The 23,318-nt window shown below is 47.7% G+C and overlaps 1 protein-coding gene across 2 annotated transcripts in view; it reads left to right on the top strand.

The window, feature by feature from the left end:
• Positions 1-23,318, top strand: part of LOC126536805 (cell adhesion molecule Dscam1-like) — a 505,486-nt gene that overhangs the window by 421,532 nt on the left and 60,636 nt on the right. For both annotated transcript variants that reach the window (XM_055074009.1, XM_055074008.1), the window contains exon 9: positions 20,862-21,149. In XM_055074009.1, coding sequence (XP_054929984.1) covers positions 20,862-21,149 — 288 coding nt within the window. The remainder of the gene's footprint in view (positions 1-20,861; positions 21,150-23,318) is intronic.

Below are 23,318 nucleotides of genomic sequence, written 5' to 3'. Positions count from 1 at the left end.
GGTCCTAGGCCATATAATGTCATACAGCTAGCGGAAAATCTGTATTGGCATAGTTTCTTAGAATATTCTCATTAAAGATATTAAGCCCTACTTATAATTTCTTAGAGTGGAGCAAGAAATCATGCGATAACAAGGCCCAAGAAGATATCCTCGCTCGTTTAAATGCAGTAGACTTATGTATTATCTTATCAGTTCGCTTAGTCATTCCGTTAAATGCAGCGTCTCTTGAGAAACACTAATTCGTAGCCACAAAGTGACTTATAAGTTACGGTTTAACTTTATTTCCGCCGCGCCTTGTTTGCGGCGCAATAATGCTTGATTATACTCTCAGGTAGATTTTCGTTCCCGATGGATCTTTTCTGTTGATATATTAGTGTTTTCCGTCAAAGAGGGTAGCTACAGCGTCATGGAGATCTAAATTTCAAAATCACAAAAAGATTAAAAACACTTTAAGGAAGCATGGCGCGTAGCGAATTACGGGACGTCAGCATGTCAAGTGGTCAGAAAAGACTTGATCAGTCATTTTACACGTGACAAGCAACGCATAAATGTACTCAAAGAAATCAGCAACAAGCAAGCACAGCCAATTATTGCCCACACAAAACGAGAAATTCAGCTCATGCAATTTACTGGCGCGAACGACCTTATGCATGAAGCAATTGTGACCCGCCGCGGTAGCTGAATGGCTATGGCGCTTCGCGGCTGAGCGCGAGGTCGTGGGCTCGATCCCAGCCGCGCCGGCATCAACGAGGGTCGTAATGCACGAACGCTCGTGTGCTGTGCATTGGGCGCTCTTTAATAAAATAAAAAAAAGAAGATGATTAGAATTGAAGCACTGCGGCGTTACCCATAATCAGATCGCGGCCTGGCCACATAAAACCACCTCAGTAATTTATCATTCTTTATATTGATAATGTTCGTCACGATAAACAGCGTGATAAACAGCGACGACACGGCGATGAATGGTGCTCAGGGCACAGTGGCGATGTGGAACCGGAAGGGACGGTTGGGCGACGGTTCAGAGAGCGCTTTGGGAAGGCGGCTGATGACACCACCTGTAAAGCGCTTGTCATCCAGAGGTGTGTAACGCTTGAGCCTTTAGACCACGCTCAGAGTTGCAGGCCCGAGCTGCTTTGCGAGCCCGTCAGCGCCCACACTGTTCAACGTTTTTTCCATGGCCCCATTTCCCCGTTGGCCTTCCGAGTGCCACGGCGTTAATTGCGCGTAATTGCCAATGTTCGTTGTTGTCGTTGTTGTTGTTGTTGTTGGTGGTGGTGGTGGTGGTGGTAGTGGTGGTGGTGGTGCAATTGAAATTAGACGTACACAGGAGGGATGACACGATTTCTGAAATCAAGACCAAATCGCACAAGGTGCTTGAACCGTACAGGAACATATACCGCGCGTAAAAATTTGGAAAATATCAGGTACATTGAAAGTGCTGCATTGCCGCGCAAGGGGATCTTTTCGAAGGCGGATGTGTTTGAATGCGCATAAATAAGCTGCCTTCTTTAAATGCGTAAGCATTTCTATGCCTACCCAACGAAAAAAAATTCGTCCATCCATCCGTCACGTAAGCCGATCGCTTTCAAGATAGGGCCCGCAGCAGCGAGCGAATTGACCTTCGTGCTGCCTCTCGCTTCAACGCGAACTAAAATGCGAGAGCACAGCGCTCACAAGGCTATCAGTACTCGGCGCGCTCAATCTCCATCGCAGATCGCTTTCAAAATAGGGCCCGCGCGGCCGCGCCAAAGGTAACCGCCGCGGAGTATACGGTTGATCATTTTTGATAATGGCTCGTATCGAAAGGAGTCAGCGTCATCAACCACGTCTACGTACGAGGTCTGCCAAGCGTGATACTGTTCAATTACGTCACGTACTACAGCAAGCATCGGCCAGTGTTCTTCTTCCACGAAGCAGAGGCACCATCCAAACGGACAACATGATGATGATGATGATTAAGCCTCAATTAATGGCACAAACCCACTATGGAGGATAGACCACGAATCCTACAACATAACTGAATATTGCTACTGCTCGCCTCTTCTACGTCGTCTCATGCTGGAATAAATTGACATTCCGGTGTTGCAATCATGCTTCTCCATTTCACAATTATTTCGCGGTGTTTCTCGCAGTTATACCAAACACAGCAGCATGTGATGACGAAACAGCAGGTGATTAGTGGCAAATGCTCACGCACCATTTACATAACTCCCACGGGAGATTCTGCGTACAGTAAGAACAGAGCCGGTCTCGCAAACATTTCGATGTCATTTCGTGTGCTAAAGTGACGATGACCTGAGCACTCCGGTGATGGAACGTTAAATGCTCTTCGACCTGAGCCGATCGTGAAGACGGTGCAGCGTCGCACAGTTTCTACGTAGCGTTAGCTCCTACTTGGAAAGTACTGGTGAATGTGCGCCAGCGCCGGAGTGGGTACACTCGAATGCAGCGTCTCAGAGCGCGAGCTGTCATGAGGGAAGAACACGAGAAACAGGCATGTGACGTACGCGCCAAACGTCTCGAAGAGCTACCCGGCTTTCGTCCGGGAGGAGTATGCATGACACGTGGCAGTTTGGAGTACGGCAGTTTGGCGTGGAGTATGGCATTGTCACGTGGCCTAGGGGGTTAGAGCTTAGGCTACGGCACTCGAAGGTAGGGATTCTATTCCATTGTCGGTCATATATTTCCATTTATTACAGAGGTGCGAAGTGTGGCGAGAGAGAAAATGCCGATCTACCACAAAGTGCCTGGAATGGGGCAAACATTATTTTGCATTAAGAAACAACAGCAGCGAATAATAGGCAAATTTCAGGCCACTTCTTCTTTTTGAATGTGAGCAGATGATGTCATTATCCGAATTCGTTAATAGAGCTTTGCAATATATGCAGTAGCAGCTATAGCTTAACTGGCTTGGCCACGTGGCTGTATTTATTTTCGTTCTCTTTCGCCCTCTATCACAAGCAGCACTTTCCACCAACAACAGCGTGTTTTCGCCCGAACACAAACACAAACGAAAGAACAACATCCCCAAAAGTTCTTAATTCAATGCTTCCGCCAGAGCAAACTTCACCGTAATGAACCCAGCGTCGAAAACAAGGGAGGAAACAACGTAATTAGGACGCTTCTTTTCTCTGCCATAGAAACACGACCAATCTTCCAAGATCAACAAATTCGATCAGTGACCGCCAGCAGTGTCCGTTAGCGCATCTGTTCTCCTGGCCTTTTTTTTTTCTTTTTTCTCATCTTTCGTGAGTATACGTATATAGGCGCTCACTAGAAGGAATCCTTTGAATCCACACCCTCGGGTTCATTCATTCGCCGGTACCCCCGCCAGTCGTGCGGGTGCCCTTCTGAGGTGTGTGTTGCTTCATTTAGCAGAAGGCTCTCTACACTAAACCCGCAGGAAGTCAGATTGTGTCCGAAGGAGAGGCAGTAAGCGGCAAATAAATTCGAAACAGCCTACTCGATCTTCTTTATCACTGAAGAAGGGGCGGCAAGAAAAAGAAGAAGCGAACTTCACAGGCAGATCGAAACCATCGCTGCCGGCGCAGAAGCTCTTTCTCCATCAGGAAAGTTTACGATTCGCCGGAGCCTCGTTGATGGCCGTGTAAAAGGGGTATTTACTCGTTCACCGTCCGAGGCTTACCGCTGAACTCCCGACGACCAATCTGGTCTAGGTGTTTCCGAGGGAAGCCGAAAGAATAGAAGCCCGAAAGAGCGGTTGGAAAAGGCAAAACTGGCTACGTTATAAAACAATGTTAACGACGCTCCGATAAAGTCGAGGCAGATTTTCTTTTTCTTTTTTCGCTGAACGTGCGTTTGCAAATGGCCTTATTCACGTTTTTCTCGCCAGCACCCTTTCGTAATGCCGTGTTGAGTCGATACGGAAAGATGCATTGGGTCTGAACAGGTTGTATAACCTAGAGCGAGGCTGGTTGTGTCGCGGTGTTGAGAAATACCTCTTTGCAAGGACAAGAATTGATCATTCATTTCAAGACGATGTGCAGGGTTTGTGTCATCGCCACTTGGTATTGCCGCGCTTATTTTTATGCGTTACGCCTGGTGCAAGACGTCGAGACGAATTGGGATACAATAAATTGTGGGCCTGGCCTAGCAAAGCCGGCAGTACCATTCAAACAATTTTTGAGGGCAGGCACTGTACAATGCAGCGTACAGGAGAGAAGACATAAGCTGAGTACAAATGAATATTGCGAAGAAAAAGCCTTGCGTGTGCAGCCTTTGAGCTGCTTTAGAGAGAGAGACGACAGGAAAGGCAGGGAGGTTAACCAGCCACAAGCGTACATGGAGGGGATACAGCGCCACTTTATAATGTGTGTGTCTTTTTTTGTCATGTTCAATATTTATTTTGCATTTTTCATAAGGTGAAATCTAATATGCTTGCAGTACACGAGTTGAAAGAAGGGCAAGAAAGGATAAGTGAATTACCTCTGTCATTGCGTGATCCCATGAGAATGTGATACAGCAGAATCCGTATCAGTAACCAGTGCAAGTAATTGCCAGATATGCGGCGATCTCGAAACTCAGTGATCAAGCCCGAACGACGTCAACGTCACCAGCATTGGCGAACACCGAAACCCAAAGATCTTTCACCTTTTTACTATAGTGCACGACATAGCATGACAGTCATACGCGCGGTTTGGCAGCCATGAGTTCTCAGCTCTAATCACGTGCCCGCGCGAACGCGCGCGTGCATGCTAGCGTGCAATGTTTTGAAAGATAAGAAAGCATTGGCGGATCCACTTTTTTTTTAATTGTTGTTCTCTTCAGGTAATTTTTTTTATCACCCGCAGTGTTATCTCGACGATCGCAGCGTCAAGCCATCAAGGGCGCCCGCTCTTGACAAACGAAACACGCATACCCACTTCCATAGCCATTCGCGATAATGTCATTCTCGAGATGTCTGCCTCAGACGAGCGCTCAACCGGCGGAAACGGAACGAGAATGGCCGCGCCAAACGAAGCGCGAGAGGGCGTGTAATTGGACAGGCCCGCGGAAAAAGCGCGATCGTGTGCAGAAAACCTGTCGCCAAAGCCCCCGGCCGATTCGGGGAGAGCCTCCGACGGAACACCTCCCCGCGTCCCGTCCTCCTCGCACGCAGCAAGAAGTCGATGAGTGATCAAGTCTTAATGGCTTTCCGCGTCCGCGCTTGCGGCAACAGAGAGTGGACTCCCTTTGAATATGTAAGCTCAGGCTGAAAGCACGAGGCACTAGATCAAGGACGGGGTGAAGAGAGAGAGAGAGAGAGATGTTGGCGGTTCATCCCCAGCCAACACCACATCGGTTCCTCAACCTCCCCTTTCTGTCTCGAGCCCAATCGCGCTCGCGAACTCCCCTCTCTCCCTTTCGTTCGCTCGTGCGAGGGTTCCTTCCTTTGCCGGGAGCCGGCCGCGGAAGAAAAGGGTTGCGCGGCTGCCGCGGCGCGGTGATTATCGAGTCTTACGGCAGCGCCGCACGCGCGCTCGATTCTCGCGATCCAAATCGCTGAGTCGGCACCTTAATTATGTTCGTTCCCGTCTCGCCGCCTCTGCACGTCCTCGGCCTCTCGTGGGGCGAACAGCGTCGCCTCGCCTTTCCCGTTCTCCTCATCCAACTCCTTTCTCCTTTCTGAGCTATGCTGGACAATCCAATGATGGCTCCCAAGAAACTCCCTCCCGCCTTTTGCACCCGTACAAAAGGAAAGGGCCGGCCCCGTTCGGGAAGGCAAGGAACTTGCGAAGGCGTCAAGTAGCTGACGTAGCGGGGTCACTCTCGAAGTGTCAGACACTGCAGCGGAGTCGCTACTACTGTTCACATTCCGTTTCTGCTTCGCGGCGTTTTAGCTTTTCGTCGGTGACTTTTGTAATTACTGTCGGGACATGGAGGGTGCGCGCTTCGTAGAACTTAGCTTAAACCCTTACGGGCCGTTCAAGTTCCGCCATTAAGATAGAAAGGAAGTGCCGGAAAAAATAGCGAAAGAAAGTGCGGACGGACAACTTTGTAGCTGACTCTCAAGATGTTCTAATCTAGGAGCCCCAAAGAGCGTCTGTTATTGCATTGTTAGATCCGTGGTATTAGCGTAGGCAGCAGCACACGAGGCGAATTCTTGAGAGAGAGAGAGAGACATTGCGACTGGGGCACTCGTGTCCAATCTAGGTGATCATTAGTTCATGTTCGAGCATTTCTTTTTCTTCGTAGTTTTTCCTCGTGAAAGAAAAGCATCTCAAACAGCAGTGATTATTTGGCCCCACAGCTATCTGCGAAGCTGAAGCATGTCATTGCTTTGTGGCCTGTGTTGCTGAAGTAATATTGCTCAAGACAACGACGCTATTTTAGAAACCAGTTTGCTGCTTATGGCGTCGGGTTTCCTTTAATGTACATGAAGGGAGATATCGTAATACCGGTGTTTTCCTCAGCATGTCGTAAGATTTCCCTAGGTGCATTTTGCCCCACACGTTTTTCCCTATTACTTGCCAGTTTATTACGCAACACTACATGCAGGTTTACGTTGCGACCATGTAGGAATAACGGCTCGCAAGCTTTCCACCTCACGCCAAATTCAAGCACAACAGGTAAAAGCATTCTTGCTGTTCCAGTTTCTTCTTTCATCTCTGTAATTGCTGCTGCTCCTACGCGGGCTCTCACTGCCGCCATCACCGGCGACATTATACCGCCTTACACCAGAGGCAATCAGGATGGGTCGAGGTCCCACTCTGCGTTGGCCATAACGCCCCGGAGTAGTTTCGCCTGTATACCATCACCCTTAGAAGTTGCAGAATGAGCTCTGCCTTGCCCCCCCCCCCCCCCCCCCCCCTCCCAGGCGCCCGCGTTGAACTTCATCAACTCGCCGGCTCGATTGGGGAAGACGAGCACGGCAGGCTTCCCTGCCGCGTCGCCCATAGGGACGGCGTGTGAGATCCACTCGTGAAACCGGGCGGCCGCTCTTTCATCGAATCCACCTGGGAAAAGCGAGACGCATTGTTCCGCGTCGGGCAGCAGCCACGGTTGGACAAGCCCTTTATGTAGGGCCCGAGTCGGCGGCTGGTTCAGCCTTAGCGCGTCTGCAGTTGTGCGTGTTTACGTGCGCGCGCGCGCGCGTGTGTCTATGCGGATAGATTGCGGAGAAGATTGGTGGGCGCTGCCGGAGAAAGGTTACGCGCTTATTGGCAGCGGTGTGGCGCCGGTCATCGATCCTGCGTTTGATGTATGAAGGCTGCTGCGACGCCGGGACCAAACATAACGCGGTGTCGAGAGACTGACGCCTAGCTGCCTCATCGGGTATACTGTGCGCTAACGTTCGGGAACCCACGCGGAACGCTTTTGAAGTGTGAAGTGTCGGGCGTCGGTGAAACTGTCGCGACGCGCTTTTCTGACGGATTAGGTCCGTGGCGTCGTGGAAAGGAGGAGGTGGCCTGCCTCTGCACGTCCGGCAGGTTCATCGGCCTCCTTCCTCTGCAAAGATCGTTCTCTTTACTTCCAGCGGGCACTGAGCTCGCCGCCACCTCACAGGTCAAGATTGGAGTAGTGGGCATTTCCGAGGGCGACCGGGATACTTTCAATATACTGTTACAGGTCACAGAACTTCAAGCAAAATTTTGCGGTGTTTCCGCTGAGAAGTCACTGAGCGCCCTTTTGTCGCACTACTTATGCCGCAAGGTTGGCTAAATATGTCGTTTCTAAACAGGTTTAGGCCGTGGCTTTGAATTTAAATACTGTCATCTTGATTACGTTATCGGTTACACAGAGAACTGTTCGGTTTTTTTTCATTGAAAGACAGATTTGCGACACTGACCAGATTCAGGCGTAAATACTCACCGTGCTGCTTGGCTACCTTATTTATTGAATTGTTCTCAAAGTACCATAAAATTGTCTGGGACGCGTAACTGGGAGCTTCTACACGGTAGCTAAGTACAGGAGACAGAGAGAGAGACAGAGAAGTTTAATGATACGTAATGCAAAGAGGTCGGCCCGAGGTATATTCATATAGCCAGCTACTCGGCGCTGGGGGAAGGGGAAGAGGGAAAGAAAGAGGGGAGAAAGAGGCGTATGATGGGTGACGATGACGAGAGAAGGAGGATGAAAGGAAAGTCAGACATCCACCCGTTCATTACTTCTCTCCACCTTGCGGGTTTCCGCAGATCTACTACGTCAGAGAAGGAGGATGTAAAACATATGGCAAGCAATTTGGCATGCTCAAAGTCTACAGTCCAGGCCCGTGCTTTTTAAAAAGTTCAGTAACGCCTGGATGGCCTTGAAACTCGATTGAGCGTCTGGCCAGGGGCCTAAAATAACGTCCTCCGACAACGGTGGGCTGTCGAGACGCGTTAGGTAATTGTTCAACTTTTGGCGCTCTTCCACGTGCTTAGGGCAGTCACAAAGCACATGACCTATAGTCTCATTCACATTGCACAACTCACAGTCTGGAAACTAAGTCCGTCGCATGAGGTGCACGTATCCGCGCGTAAACGCTACCCCCAGCCTTAGTCTGTGCAGAAGACTGGCACAGCTGCGTTGAATTTTAGGTGGTAACCTAAATTTCATTGTAGGGTCCAGTCTCTGGAGTAGTCTGTGGCGATTATCCAGATTGTCCCAGTGCTTTCCTGCCGATTTTCGGATGACTAAGTACAAGCTTGTTGGTACATACTAACCAACTTCACATACTACTAACTTCAGTCGTATTGAACAGCGCGCTCACGTTTAGATATGAATGTCGAGAGGGCCTTCCGCAGGGTTTACTTGAAATATGTGCCTTCACGAGAAAATATCCAAACTAGCTGAGGTTTGCACGTATGAACACGTCTTTTTGCGTCAGACAGTAGATGCCCTTTTATCATGTCGGTTGAACACACGCTTCCAACTGAGCTCCTATAAGCACTCTGCTAAATGCACACTTCTATCACGGTGCTCCTCCTAGGCATGGTAAGCACACCAATAGCTCCTCTGTAGTCTTGCGAGGTTTCATCTCGTGTGAAGAAAGCTTTCAGAGATTTTGGGACACATGAGCCGGCTTCGAAAACATATTTCCTACCGTTCGCTATCATTACCAACTGTTTTTTTTTTTCGCCGCCCTGATGCTGAGGGAAAGAGAGAGGCCGAAAGCAGTTGGCTAGAAAAGGCAGAGAAGTCAACATGACGAGCGTCCAATTTTCTACCCTACGCCGGGGATAACAGAAAGGGGGAACATGAGAGAGAGAGAGAAAGGACAGCGTGCACGTGGGAATATGCACAGGAGGGTTATAAACCCGAGACACTCCTTACAAGAGTTCCTGACACTCGTGATGCTCGTAAACGTCGACGACGTAGAGCAGCAAACAGGTACCGCGATTCTCAAACACAACCGCACCCACATATCGCTAGGGAAGGTGAACATTCAAGCGCGTGTTCCTGGTATTAACTGTCGCCTCTCATTCTCCTCGTCTTTACCGGTCGGCCCCTCCAGCCACGGACAAACAGACGCGCGTACATTTCATTGTGGACACGCCGAGCACGCAGCAACCACGCTTTCAGCATGGCGCGGTGACCGTTGCGTCATTATTAAGTGCCAGCGGTAACTCTTCTGCACTCGCCGCGTTGCCTTTGCAGCTGCAGCCCACCCCGGCGACTCGGATTCGTACCACGGCTCGTGCGGCAGTCGTTCATAATTCAGGCGAAATGACGCGTGTAGAGCATCTTGGGAGACTGACTCTCAGGATGTTGTCGCGGTGTTTTCGCACCCGGTCCGGAGCGCCTGTAGCACGCGTTGCTTGAGTAATAACCTCGCGCCTCCGGCGACGCTCTTGTGTTGGCGCATGCTGACGACGTGTTTTAAATTGTCCGCTCGGCGAGAAGTGCGGCCCTCTCCGTGTGTCATCTTCTCGTGCACGGAGCATTGAATAACGGTTCAGCGGCCTCGGCGAAATAGTCGAGGAAGGTTCACCTTTCTGAGAAGGCGTACGTTGTATACTTTAGCAAATTTTCGGTCACCGAGTATTTTGCAGAAACAGCGCGTAAGGAGCGTAGACAAAAAAATGTATGTTAAACTGAGAAAGATGCATGGAGAGGAGTTTAATGAAAAAGAAAGAGGGAAAAATACTGACGTGTGTAGACCCGCTATTTTGGTGCCAACGTGGTCCCTCACCCCTGGCTATCTATCAGCTTCGGACATATCTGCGTGCTCGGACGGCTATTGCAAACGTGGCCATTTAAATCGTCTGAGATATTAAATGGATATGGGTTTTCTTTTATTGCGATAGCAATTATATGGACACCCCAAGTGAATGGTTGCTGTGGTCGCCATCATGAGGTTCCGTGTATACTTAGGTATAGGTATGCTATATGCCATGTCATGCTATATGACGCGCGGTATATGTGGGTTATATTGTAACACCATTCGATCACTAAAGTTGCTCATACCAGGTCTTACATTCTTGACAAAATTATTCCTCAGAATCTTGAGAATGGTAGCTTACAAACAAATGTCAGGAAAAAAGAAAAAACACCGACAGCGCGTGCCTTTACCTTAAATCTTCTCAGACCTAAATGTTAAAAAGTTCGAAGCAATAACAGAGCTGAAACACGAAAATGATGTAATCTTATTGGCGCGGCTGGTGGGCACTACCTCCGGGATCGGCCAGACGAAAGAGGTTTCAAACGTACCCGATAAGGAAAAGTGATGGCAAAGTCGCTAAGAAAGACGTTGGCGTTAACTAATAAACATAAATAAAATTTATCGATGGCAGGATTGAAACAGAGGACCCCTAGCAGAAGAGCTAGTTTTTTTACTTAGCTTACGTTTACTTCAATTCATAATGCCGCTACAGCTACGAGTCTTAGACTTTGTGTAATATTCTAACATGTTGCTATCGCACTCGTTGCTTCGCCCTTATGTGGAAACTGTGAAACTTCTTTCATTTATCATGAAAGCAGATTCGCTTTTATTGAAGCGTTTGTGGCCGGCGTGGCGGCCCCTGTCCATGCTACATGAGTAAACAGCAGTGCAGTCAATCTACAACACGTTCTTGCAACTGCGAAAACAGTTAGGATTAAGCCGTGCGAAGTCCGTCATTCCAAAGCTGAAGGTATACATTCAAGGAATACGCGAAGTAGTAGATCGTCTGTCTCGAAATCATGACAGAGGCTCTACCTTCCGCCAACGTTTATTGTTTGTTTTCTTTTGTTGTTTTTTGTTCACACGTGTGGAAACGGTGCTGCTTCCCGTCGAGGCTTCGGCGTACTGCTTCCACACGCCGAGACACTCGCAATTCGGCAGCTTTAGTTCCAAATCGTACGCCTTCACTCTAGGCTGCCCTATTATTATTATTTCTTTTTGCAGAACGCAGATATACATGCCGTCATCAGGGAGATGAACTTCTATGAAGTTACCTGATTTAGGTGGAAAATAAAACACATTTGTTTAGGAGGAATGTTTAATTTAGTTGTGACTCCCGAAGGTCTTGTAACATTTGGTAAATTCGTATTTTAAAGGAAATTGACTCATACACGTGAAAATGTTTAACTCGACAGCAAGAACAGTAATCGTAATTTTTTTCCCACCAACACCTGTTACGAGTGTATGCGAACAAATTTACATGTCACACGTGACTGCATACTGTGTAGCACTATTTCTTAATAGGACTCTGTAGAATTTAGGTAACTGAGTTAACATTTCGCCATCAAATACGAGTTAACATGTAAATCTTGTCGACTTATTATATATGCTCTCTCCTGAATATTATAAAATTTGTAATATACTTGTTTCCTTTTTCTGTTTTCTTCTCTTGCGCAGTTACAGAGTTGTAAACTAGATTCAATTCTTCTTTATTTATTTAATCTTGTGGCTTAAATTAAAACATAGCTCCGAGATATCCCTAGAGCATGCCTTCGTTTCAAATTCGGGAAGTTTCTCTCAAATTTGTTTAAACGGCTATCCAATTATTCACAGAACTTGCGCGTTGCACATTTATTTGCAGAAGGATTGCCAAGCTGGCCCCAAACCAAGGCTTTCTTCAAAAATAAAACCAGCTAACTGAGACCGCACCATCGTATAAAGCGTTCGCTTGTGTCATCATCCGTTCATCTAGCTTGCCTTCCTGCAAGGCAGGGCTCAAGGAAACGAGTTGAAACAGTGGCAGTGCACGCCTTATTTCCTTAAAACAACAACAAAAAAGTATTAGTAGCTCCGTTTTCTCTCCGAAAACCATTCTTGTAGGGTTGAGAAGGCGTTCTAAAGTAAACAGAAAACGTAAAAGCTTATGAACCATAACATTCTAAGCCAACCTACAAACAATGTTTGCAGATTGAGGCGGCACAGCTTCGTTTCCACACTCTTGGGAGCCGATGAAAGTTTTCTCAGCCCCAATGCCCACGCTGTGGCAGACAAGAGCGCAACTTGATGTATATAAGAATTATTTAAGTACTTTATACCATACGCACCCAGCATTCGTCTGAAAGAAAGGCCTGCGTTGCATGTCTCTGAGTCAAATTTAGGAGGAACCACAGGCTAACTAGTATGCGGCCACGAGTGTTGCGAAATGTACTGTACTCCCAGTTATAGTTACGGTCCACCTCGAGAACTAACCGGACACAGACTCCCGCGTTCGTACCGAGTGCCGTACTGGTCCGGAAATATTGTTCATGGCTCGCTGCTCCCGCCGTCTGTGCTGACGATAGCGTGCACCTCGCTATAGCCGCGGGCTTTGTGGAACACCGCCCTTTATGACCACGCGCCGCAACGTCGCCTACATCGCGCAACAGACGGGAAATAGTTTTTTTTCGGCCCATCGGGCTGCAAAAAGGCCTGGACACGCAAGCACGGACATATTGCAATTGCCATTCACGTGCAGCGGCATGAGTGCCCAAGTGCATGGGCAAGGAAATTCTATATCAAAATTGTCGAGAAGCTTGTTTTAGTCTGTGCGCTTTCAAGCAGCCTGATCCAAAAAGAAGCGAAGTCATAGAGGACTTGTATTATTTTCTTTTTACAAGCTTTCTTTATCCCTACCTTTCTTTTACTGCATACCGATGTTACCTGTATAGAGCGCTCCAGTGTAAGGCTTGCTATATTTGAGCGTAATCGCTCCTTATGAGAGTAAATTTCTGTGCATAGGCCAACCACGTAGACACGCTAACGAGATCATTTTGAGCCTGTTACCTCGAGCCCTGCCAGCTGCTGCTATACTACAGTTTATTTTCATCTTTTTTATGTCTTCTGGGCATCGCTTGAGAGCTTTATACAGAACTATGGGCGCCTGCAGGACAGACATAAACAGGTAAATCTTCCTTTCGCTGAACGTTAGGAACGCTTTCACCAGCATTATAGCCGCGATGCCGACTGCCCATTTATATAAAAGCCGGAAAACGGACAGCAATTCCGCGGCAGGTCTAAGCCCCACTTCTCGTAAGCCCGAATGGTTTGATCAAGAAATGAAGGCCTCTGCCGGATAGCCTTAACTCTAAGTGCTTATTTTTACGTTTTCTTTCTTTCTTTCTTTCTTTGTTGCTTTCCTTTCCTTCACCTGCGCTTTTCGCGAAGCACGGGCGGCATGATCAGGTGAAATAGCCCTTCTTCTTTCGCCGAGCTCCACCGGAGCCGGTGCCGCGAAATTGGCGCTATCAGCATCCGCCGAACGGTCCGAGGTCATGAGGCGGCGCGCCACAGCTGGCTTCGAGTATCCCGGGCCCCCAAACATATCTGGCGCGCTCCTCTTTTCCCGCTGCTTCGTGTTCAAAATGGCCGCCTTCTTCTTCCAGCTGTCCCCACCGTCTCTCCTTCTCTCTCTGTCTCTCGGCATTTCGCGACGTCTGCGGAACACCGCCCCACAAGCGACGTCCTCGTCGACGGAAACCATTACGCGAATTTCCCTTCGGTGTTCCGGAGTTGTACCTCCCTCTCCCCCACGACTCCCATTGCCTTCCCGCGCAGTGCCGGGATGGCCATCGGCGATGGATGCGACTCGGAGATGGAAGCGCGGCTGTGAGGAAGAGGGGTTGTGTTGCCACCGTAATGACCGCTGATGCGTCACGTTCGTCGTCTTCATTTAAGGCCGGTCCTGGAGAGCGCGCCAACTTCCCGCCGCCCCTCTGCGGTCCCTTCCTCCCCTCCTCCGTCTTCTCAACCACCCCAGCGACAGAGTTCCGTTTCCTCCGAGTTGAAACCAATCTTTCTTTACGCGTGGGCGCAACGTGACGCCCGTCTGCTCGGCTAGCAGCAGCAGCATCGGCAGCAGACGCAGCAGCGACGGTAGCACGGGGATTGTATTAAGCTTCTGCCGCCAGAAGCGCCGATCTTGACGACACAGATTGCTGCTGTCCGAAGAGGGAGAGAAGGGCGTTGGGCCCCGCTGAGAAGAGAAGTGAATTACAGGAAAATTACGAAGTTGGGAGTTCTCGATGAGATCGGCGGCTTCGTTTCCTGTGGGATATCAAAATCGTGCGCTCGATTATGTTCACATTTCTTTTTACTCTCTCTCGTTCTCTTCCTTTCTTCCTTTCTAAACTTTTTCTGAACTCGCTGGTTTGTCTTATAAAGGTGGGCAATTGTTGTTCGCAGTTAGGTTTATCCGATACCAGTGGGTAAAGTTCGCTGAGCTCGCTCCCATTTCATTCGAAATCTTCTCTCTCTCTCTCTCTCTCTCGTTATTTCTTTCTTTGTCAGTGCTTTTTTTCTTTCTTTGTCAATGCTGACGAGCTAGATGACTCAAGTGTTGTGCGAAGACCAGTGAGCGCCCTAACGACAGCTCTCTGGATCACGCACGTCGTCTATTTTGGGAAAAAGTGCAGAGCCACGTCATATTGAACAGAATCCCAATTGCTCTAACGCTCCTAAATCTGTGCAATATACAGGGTGTCCCAGCTAACTTTAGCCAGAGTTTTAAAATATGCGAATGCTACGTAGCTGGACAAAACTAAGGTAATGTTGTTTGCCGTCGCTTGTAGATACTCAAGCTATTTGTTTTTCATTCCGCCTAATTAGTTAGTCAGTCTTAATTAATTAAGCAGCTCCTCAAATATTACAATTAGATGAAATATATAAATGAGAAAATTGTAGAGCGACATGAAAAACGCCCGGTACAGTTTTCTGTTGCTACAGTACGTGCGCGCGATATCTTGTATTATTAGCAATAATTCAACTTTTGTACAAGTACACCGCAAATTTTCGCCAATCTCCCGTGGTGCATATGGGCCATCACTACAGGAAAACGAAACTAAACGAGCAGGCAATGCCTGCATACCTGCGACATCGTTCGTCTCTTGTAATTTATCGTGTTACAAGGGACGAGATCGCTTCATCCTGTAAATATAAACCAATCTCATCCGTAAAGAAAGAAAGAAAGAAAGAAAGAAAGAAAGACGGACGGACGGACGGACGGACGGACGGACAGACAGACAGACAGACAGACAGACAGACAGACAGACAGACAGACAGACAGACAGACAGACAGACAGACAGATAGATAGATAGATAGATAGATAGATAGATAGATAGATAGATAGATAGATAGATAGATAGATAGATAGATAGATAGATAGATAGATAGATAGATAGATAGATAGATAGATAGATAGATAGATAGATAGATAGATAGATAGATAGATAGATAGATAGATAGATAGATAGATAGGCACAAGCGCTCATGACTGTCATTGTTGTGAGTGCTAACTGAATACGATCTTCAATCTTCATTCATTTCAGAACATTTATGTAGCAGCAGTATACTTGCTTTGCTAGAATATGCCTTTATCTACGAACTCTCGCATTTTCAGGTAACCGATCTTCGCAATCCTTCATCGGAAAACCTTCTGAACAGCGTGTCGCGTTATGCTAATCATGCATCAAAGTTAATATGCATCATTATGCATGTTAACCAGCGCCACTACTCACAAACCTTGGCGGCGGATGTGGAGCATCCTTTCTGTCACAGGCGTTACGAGTACGTGACCCCCTTTCTTCTCGTTCTGACATAACGAGCGTCTCGAATCCGGCAACATTGATACCTTTAGGTAGCATGTGTGGGTTTATTGACCAGTTGCCTTCACCCAGAAAGATCGCGTACTTGTGACACCTGCAGCAGAAAGGATGTTTCACATCCGCCGCCAAGGTTTGTGAGTAGTGGCGCTGGTTAACATTCCCATGGTTAGTTCTTGAAGTAACACATAAATACCCAAGAAAGTGGATGGGGAAACGGCGCCACGGTAGCTCAATTGGTTAGAGCATCGTACGCGTAATGAGAAGACGTGGGATCCTTCCCCACCTGCGCCAAGTTGTTTTTTCATCCACTTTCATTGCCATTAATTTATCATTTCTTTAATTCAAGTAGTAAGTACAAGTAATGTCCCCTATGCTAATAGAAATTGGGCTGCTCGGTTAATTCCCTTTCTTCTGGTACTTCTGTTTACGTTATTTCATACTTAGTATTTCCACTTTTCGGGATTCTTGTATCTGTTAAGAGTGCAATTGATATCTTGTGTACCAGCGCAACACTCACATATTTAAGTTGATCCCGTTTCTCTACGCAGACATCTTTAGTGCATGCACGCCAAGTTGCTAAAGCATGTAAAACCAGTTGAAAAATGTCACTTTCCTTTGTGTGTTTCCTAAGCGTTAGATTTTCTTAGCTCGCTGCGCAGTTTCGCGCCGTTGGCGCCGCCCGCAGCCACAGAGGTGTGCAAGAGAGAGGTGACAGAAGAGACAGCGGTGCCAGAAGGTGCTTCTATTCGTGGAAGTAATTTTCTACGCCGCGTGCACTTCCACCAATGAAAGAACAGCGTTCGGTGACGTGCACGCTGCTCGCTTCCCTGTAACCCCACAAGATGGTGTTGCCGTCCGCGCATCACTACGCATCATTATGCATCATGGGCGGCGAAATCAAGCGACAAACCCGCAGTTTCTTGGAAGCTTTGCGGTCTCGCGGTAGCTGAAATGCTATCGTCGACGTGATGCCGTCATGATCGTTCGTCGTCGTCGTTCCAGTATCATACCGTCGTCGCCACACCATCGTTGTCATACCGTCATCACCACTGCGACATCATCATCGCATTGTCATCATACCGTCGTTCAGATTCCATAATCGTCGTTGCGTCGTGGTTACATAGTCGTCGTCATTCTGTCTTGGTCATTCTAGCATCGTCATCCCATTGTAATGATGCCGTCGTCGTTTCAATGTCGTCAGTCATCGTCATTACAGCATCGTCATTCCATTGTCGTCATTCCTTCCTCGACATTTCTTCCGTCTTTATACAGTCGTCATCCGGTCATGGTCGTGCTATACAGTCGCCACCATGCCGTCGTCGTAATACCTTCAGACACCCAAGCGATTCGGCGACCTCGAAACTGGAGGCGCAAACACCTAGCCCGCACTACACCTAAGCTTAAATATTCGTGTTACGCACTCGTAACCATCATGTGAGTAATCCGAGTAATCGTTGCAGAGTACTTAAGTAAGGTTGTTCTAAGCAGTCTGGCAATTAAAAATGCCGCAATACAGCTTTTGTGGTCAGGATGAGAACCACAACTTCCTGCGCAGCAAAATAATGCTATAACCACCGAGGAATCACGTAGAAGAAGTTTAAAAACAAACTGATCGCACCTCAGCAATTGGAGGAAAAGAAAAATGGACAGATACGCACAGGTAGAAAGATTAGCAAGAGTTAGGGGGGGAAAGCACGTTCATCATATTCTAGGTTAACCCAGAGAAAGAATAGGACTTCGCTAGGGTTTTTTCTAGTCGCCTGAGTTGCCACGCAGTATAACGTCGGAGTGAAATTGCATGTAAGCACGCACGTAGCTTAAAAGGGGCCCTGAACCACTTCTCGGGCTTTGTGAGAATACGCAGTCCGCGAATAGCATACTATGCTTTGAACATCTCAACCAAATTTTGCAGTCGTCCGCAACGAGAAGAGCTCGCAAGCGGAGCGCAAAGTCACCTCTTTCTCAAACACTCTTTTTCCAACAGAAGCCTTCTGTTCACTCTTTTCGGGCTATAAGCAGATTCCCATACGCGGATGCTATTACCCAATAGCTCACATTAATCAAGAACGGTGTCTGGATCAGTCGGCTTCATCCTAGTGTTACTGTGTATATTTATTGATACAGTTCATTAAACAGGATGAAGTCAGCAAAAATCTGCTTTCGAATTTCTATAAGAATTATGTACTTCCGGAAGAAGCTGATCATCGTCTGCTCGCGCTCGATGGCGGCCGCCCACGTAGGAAATAAACTTTGGCTACTCTGCTTATCAGTGTCCTAGCCGTCGGGTCCTGCTGATTTCGACTATTTTAGGGAGCACTCCTGCGTTGAGCGTCGGCGTAACCAAGCGAACGAGCACAGCGACACACGAAAAACAGAACGTGCAGCGGGACATGAAAGTAGCGAAGAGAGCTTGAGGAGGAAAGTTGAGGAGGCTGCAATAGAAGCATGAGGAGGAAAGCACGGCGAAAGGATAAGGAGGAAAGCGGAACGCCGCGCAAGCCGTGTTCTGCGGCGTCGATCGCTACGAGATGGCGCCAGAGTAGCACGCGTCGTCTGTTCACCGATGACGATATCGATAAGGCATGCGACGAGCGCGTCCACCGATACCATATGTGGAAACAATGCGCTGCATGAGCGGAGCTCAAAGGTCAAGTTATGGGATTTCACGTGCAAAACCACGATTAAATTATGGGGCACGCCGTAGCGGGGGACTACCGAATAATTCAGACCACCAGGGATTACTTAACGTGCACCTAAATCTAGGTACAGGTTGTTTTCGCATTCGACACGTAGGATCCAGACATGGCGTGAAAAGACTCGGGCAGCGAGACAAAAGGACGTCAATCCATGCCCACCACTTTAGACCACGGCAGGACTACTACGAATAGACAGCGAGCACGACTGCAAGATTAGACCGTAGGACCCCCACTAGCTGTATCATTATTTAAGCATGCTTTATATGCGGGAATAAATGTCACTTGCGTGTTTGTTAACGCCCATTTCAGTATCCCAGTGCCCTTCACCCTCAGTAGCATGCTCAACACCCCCGTGTGGCTGCATCCCCCATACAGCAGACTCAATTTTGAGACTTTCTTTTTCTTTTTCGAAAGAGGCGGCGGGAGAGGAGGGGATGTAATAACAGGCAAGCAATGAACTGTAATTTCAACCTACCAAATTGCAATACTGCCTACGGCAAACATTAATTTCAGTTTTGTCAAGCGAAATTTCCAACGAGCTACCAGTTGTAGCAAAAGAAGCTATATGTTTCAAGATGATTTGCGAATTGCATGACACCACGAAGGCAAACTGTCTGAATTTTTTACTTTACTGCTAAATACGCCTGCGCACTTTCTTGTCCTGTTATTTTGCGGTTGTCAAATTGTAGTGTAGGTTCCCTGAATAATCTTATTTCTTTCAATCCTGTATATGGTGTTGGGCTGCTAAGCACGAGGTCGCGGGATCGAATCCCGGCCACGGAATTTTTTATCGCGCGCCCTCTTCCCTAAAGCTTCCATTACACAACAAATTAGTAAGGTCTAAACTAGAGTATGCTTCATCAATTTGGGATCCCTCTACAGCACAGCCAACATACTTAATTTAAGCCATTCAGAGCCGCTCTGCACGTTTCACTGTATACAATTATTCCCGCAGTGACAGCGTATTCGCCATCAAAACTAGCCTTCATCTGCCAGATCTATCATCAAGAAGGAAACTCGTCCGGTTATCACTCTTTTATAAAATGTACTATACTAACCCTGAATTTAAAAAAAGTGACCTTTTTGTATCACTCCTTTATATTTCATCGCGAATCAACCACAACGTCAAGATACAAGTACCAAGTTTCCGCACAAACCTTTTCTTCAATTCATTTCTGCCCAAGACAGCATCCGAATGGAACCACCTCGGTCGCCAGCCATCCGGTTCATTCATCCTTTCCGACTGCTATATCTAATACTCAATAATAATTCCCCACTCCTCCCTATAGAGCGATCAGGCATTGAGAGTATTTTAAATAAATAAATAAATAAATAAATAAATAAATACATAACATACAAAAAAAAATGTAACTCTTACAGTAAGCGGAGGCTTAGTGCACGACTGAGAACCAGCAAGAGCGGATTACAGGTACGACACAGCCACAAAATTTCCGCACCAGTTCACCGTTACGTCATCAATTTTGAATGTCTACTCGTGTGTAGTGAATTGTTTATCCGTAAAACTAAGGTGTATTATGTTCTAAAGGGCCCGCCGCGGTGGCTTAGCGGCTATGGTGTTGTGCTGCTAGGCGCGAAGACGCGGGTTCAAATCCCGGCCGCGACGGCCACATTTCGATGGGAGCGAAATGCAAACACGCCCGTGTCTCGCGCATTGGGGGCACGTTAAGGAGCCAAAATTAATCCGGAGTTCCCCATTACGTAGTGCCTCATAACCAAATCGTGGTTTTGGCACGTAATACCCCAGAATTCAATTCCGTATATTCTAAAGGAACTCAAGAGTCAGCTTAGCCAGCTTCAACGATTTATCATGCGCCAAAAAAAGGTCTGAAACCATGAAAATGGGCCTCGGCATCAGTGATGTCCCCATGACGTAGCAGCGCTGGACTTTGGATGCGAAATTCAAAAGTGAAAAACATTAGCCCTATAATTTTCTCCAGCTACAGTCAACCTCATGTTCTGTCGAAATAGTGAAAACTGTGTTTAGAAATGATGCTTTACTGGTCAGCTTTGCTCCTGTCTGTCCCTTTAAGCACAGTCAGAACAAGCACATACTAAGTCAGAAAGCACGATTACTTTCGAAAAAGTGTTACAAATTAAAGGAGCACCCACTCCCTCGTGAAGTAAATGCTAGCGCTCTGCTGTATTAAATTACACAGAAAAAGCTGACCCCCTTTCTTTATTTTTTTCTTGCTCTAACGCAGCTAGGCCTGTGATTAATCCCTTCCTGTTCATGAAGAACGTCCAAGAAGGCATGCGGACCACCGTGGTATGCAGCGTCCTGTCCGGCGAGTCGCCCATGGACATCGACTGGCTCAAGGACGGCGCCCCGCTGAGTGACGTTCACCTGGAAGCCAAGATCACGCGGCTGGGTGACTTCGCCTCGTCACTCACTATGGATAACGTGACGAGGAGGCACTCGGGAAACTACAGCTGCAAGGCCACTTCGGGGATAGCAACGGCCAACTACACGGCGAGGATGGACGTTAGCGGTGAGCGGTTAGCGGTGACTCGAGATCTGCCGAGCCGTATCGAGCGTTACCCGAGAAAGCGGTTTCCTCCCCGGTGCTACTTAAAAGGAGTCGGTAGAGGTGGAACCAATCAAAACCTTAGTCTGGTATAGTCGATTCACTGCTCGAATTAATAAGCGAACGGCGCGAAGACGAGGCAAGACACCCCCCTCCCTTCTCTTTCCTCCTCAGAGGAGTTTAAAGCTCAAATAAAAATCACGCACTGGCATTTGGCGCGAGTTTGTGTACTTTATTAATTGTGTCTTGAATTCCTGTCCTCGTCTGCGCCTTTCATTTATTGATGAGATAAGAAATCGGTTTGATCTGAGCGCTTCATAAAAGCAACACCACAGAGCAACACTGAGGTTCCTGTAACGTAAAACTATTCCAATCTGTTTTTATTCCAATATCCTGACGTCAAATTTTCGTAACCGCCGACAAAAGCACCGGGTCATGACCAGCAACGTTGCTTGAACAGCCCAATCAAACACTCTCCTCGTATACTGGAGGTCACTTCGTTTGCTTTAAAAGCGAATAGCATTGCCTGCTTTGACAGGTTTTTTTCTTATCTAATTGGCTGACAAGAGAGCCAGGAGCACGCTCAGGTGGAAAGGCTTTCCGTGGGGCCGAGCTGGCGCAGTGAAAGTAGATAAAACCGGAGCACGATGGTGGTGCAGGCGTCTACGATCGGTCCACTTCTCCTTGCTTAGCTTGCGATGGCTGGTCGACAATAGCGGCTCCGGCAACGGAAGGTTAAAAATGCCGCTAAAATGGATCCTCAGGGAAGAAGAGTTGACAGAGCGATGTCGTTATGCGTTTAGAACGGGCTCCACAACGATATACTGGCACGCAAAAAAACATTATTTTACGCATGAATCCTTTATCCCGGGCAGCTCCGAGTAGCCAGTGGCAGAGTGATCGGCCGGCAGCCATCCTCTATTCCTTTCGGAACAAAAGTCTCCAGCTATTCCGAAAAGAAAAATCAGTTTGGTTCGGAATAGTAATAATCTTCATTGCGTGCACGTCACTTTGACGTGGTGAGTGTTCGCGCTTTTGTTATGTCGCATGACAGACAGGCGAAGTGGGTGCAGCCCGAAAACTTTTAAACAATAGCGGAAGGGTAATGTCAAAAAAGGCGTAGAATCAAATATAATTATTTTTCTTTTGTTCGGTTCAATCATGCATAATCAGTGCGTACAACTATATCATACGGGAAGTTTTCGCAGCTTTCGTGAGCCAGGCGAAGCGGGAGTGACGAGAAAAAATTTTGACCAATCGTGGATGGCTATTTGCCGAAATAGAATAGAAACAGTTTGGAATAGCCTTACGTTATAGCGCCATAAGTCAGTTCAGTCTTATGAAGCGTTCCTTCAGCACTATATTTGCGTTTATCTGGCCTGCCACAAGCTGCAACCCATCTCAGGCTCACTGCTGTTTAGCATGTTTATCGGGCTCCGTACTTACAAAAAGTAATTGCCCCTGGTTGTGCTTGCCACTGCAAGAGTAAAGAGCGGAGAGCCGGCTTACAATTATTGTGCTTATTATGAGTTGCACCGCGGCGCGTGCAAGAACATGCGGGCCAGAGACCAGGTGTGTTCATTCTTCCTGGTCCCGCTTCCAGCTGTAACATTACTTGGGAACGGTTATTAACCCGTATACGCCATTTAATCGATAACAACCTTTAATATGCGTCCACACAAGGCGGCTATAAAGACCAGTCGTAATAGATCACGAGAAGAAGAAAAAAATAACATCGAACATGAACTCGCGCCTGCGTTTATAACTGTGTCAATACGGCCCGCGGAAAGCGACGGAAATAAGTGGGCCTTCCCGATGGACCAACTCGGTCAGCAATCAGTCGCGTCGTCTGACGAGAAAACAAAAGACGAGAGTCGGGCGCGCACACTCGCTCACTCAACGGGATTTACCGTCCGTAGCCTTGTATCAGCGAAACCCGTTAACGGGCTCTCCTCGATCTAGACGTCCGATCAGCGCGTTCCTTCCTTCAATCCAGCAGCAACAGCATCCCCCTCACCCACCTTGTCTGCCCTCGCTTCCAACGGAATCCTAGCTCCCCGTCCCCTAAATCGGTTCTCGGAGCGCGCGCTTCTTTGTCGAAGGAGACCGTCTTCGATTCTCGTACCATCTGTA

The sequence above is a fragment of the Dermacentor andersoni genome, chromosome 4 (assembly GCF_023375885.2).
Source record: "Dermacentor andersoni chromosome 4, qqDerAnde1_hic_scaffold, whole genome shotgun sequence".
NCBI classification, from domain to species: domain Eukaryota; kingdom Metazoa; phylum Arthropoda; class Arachnida; order Ixodida; family Ixodidae; genus Dermacentor; species Dermacentor andersoni.
Note: the sequence above shows the minus strand (reverse complement) of the source record. Positions and strands in the feature narration are given on the sequence as shown.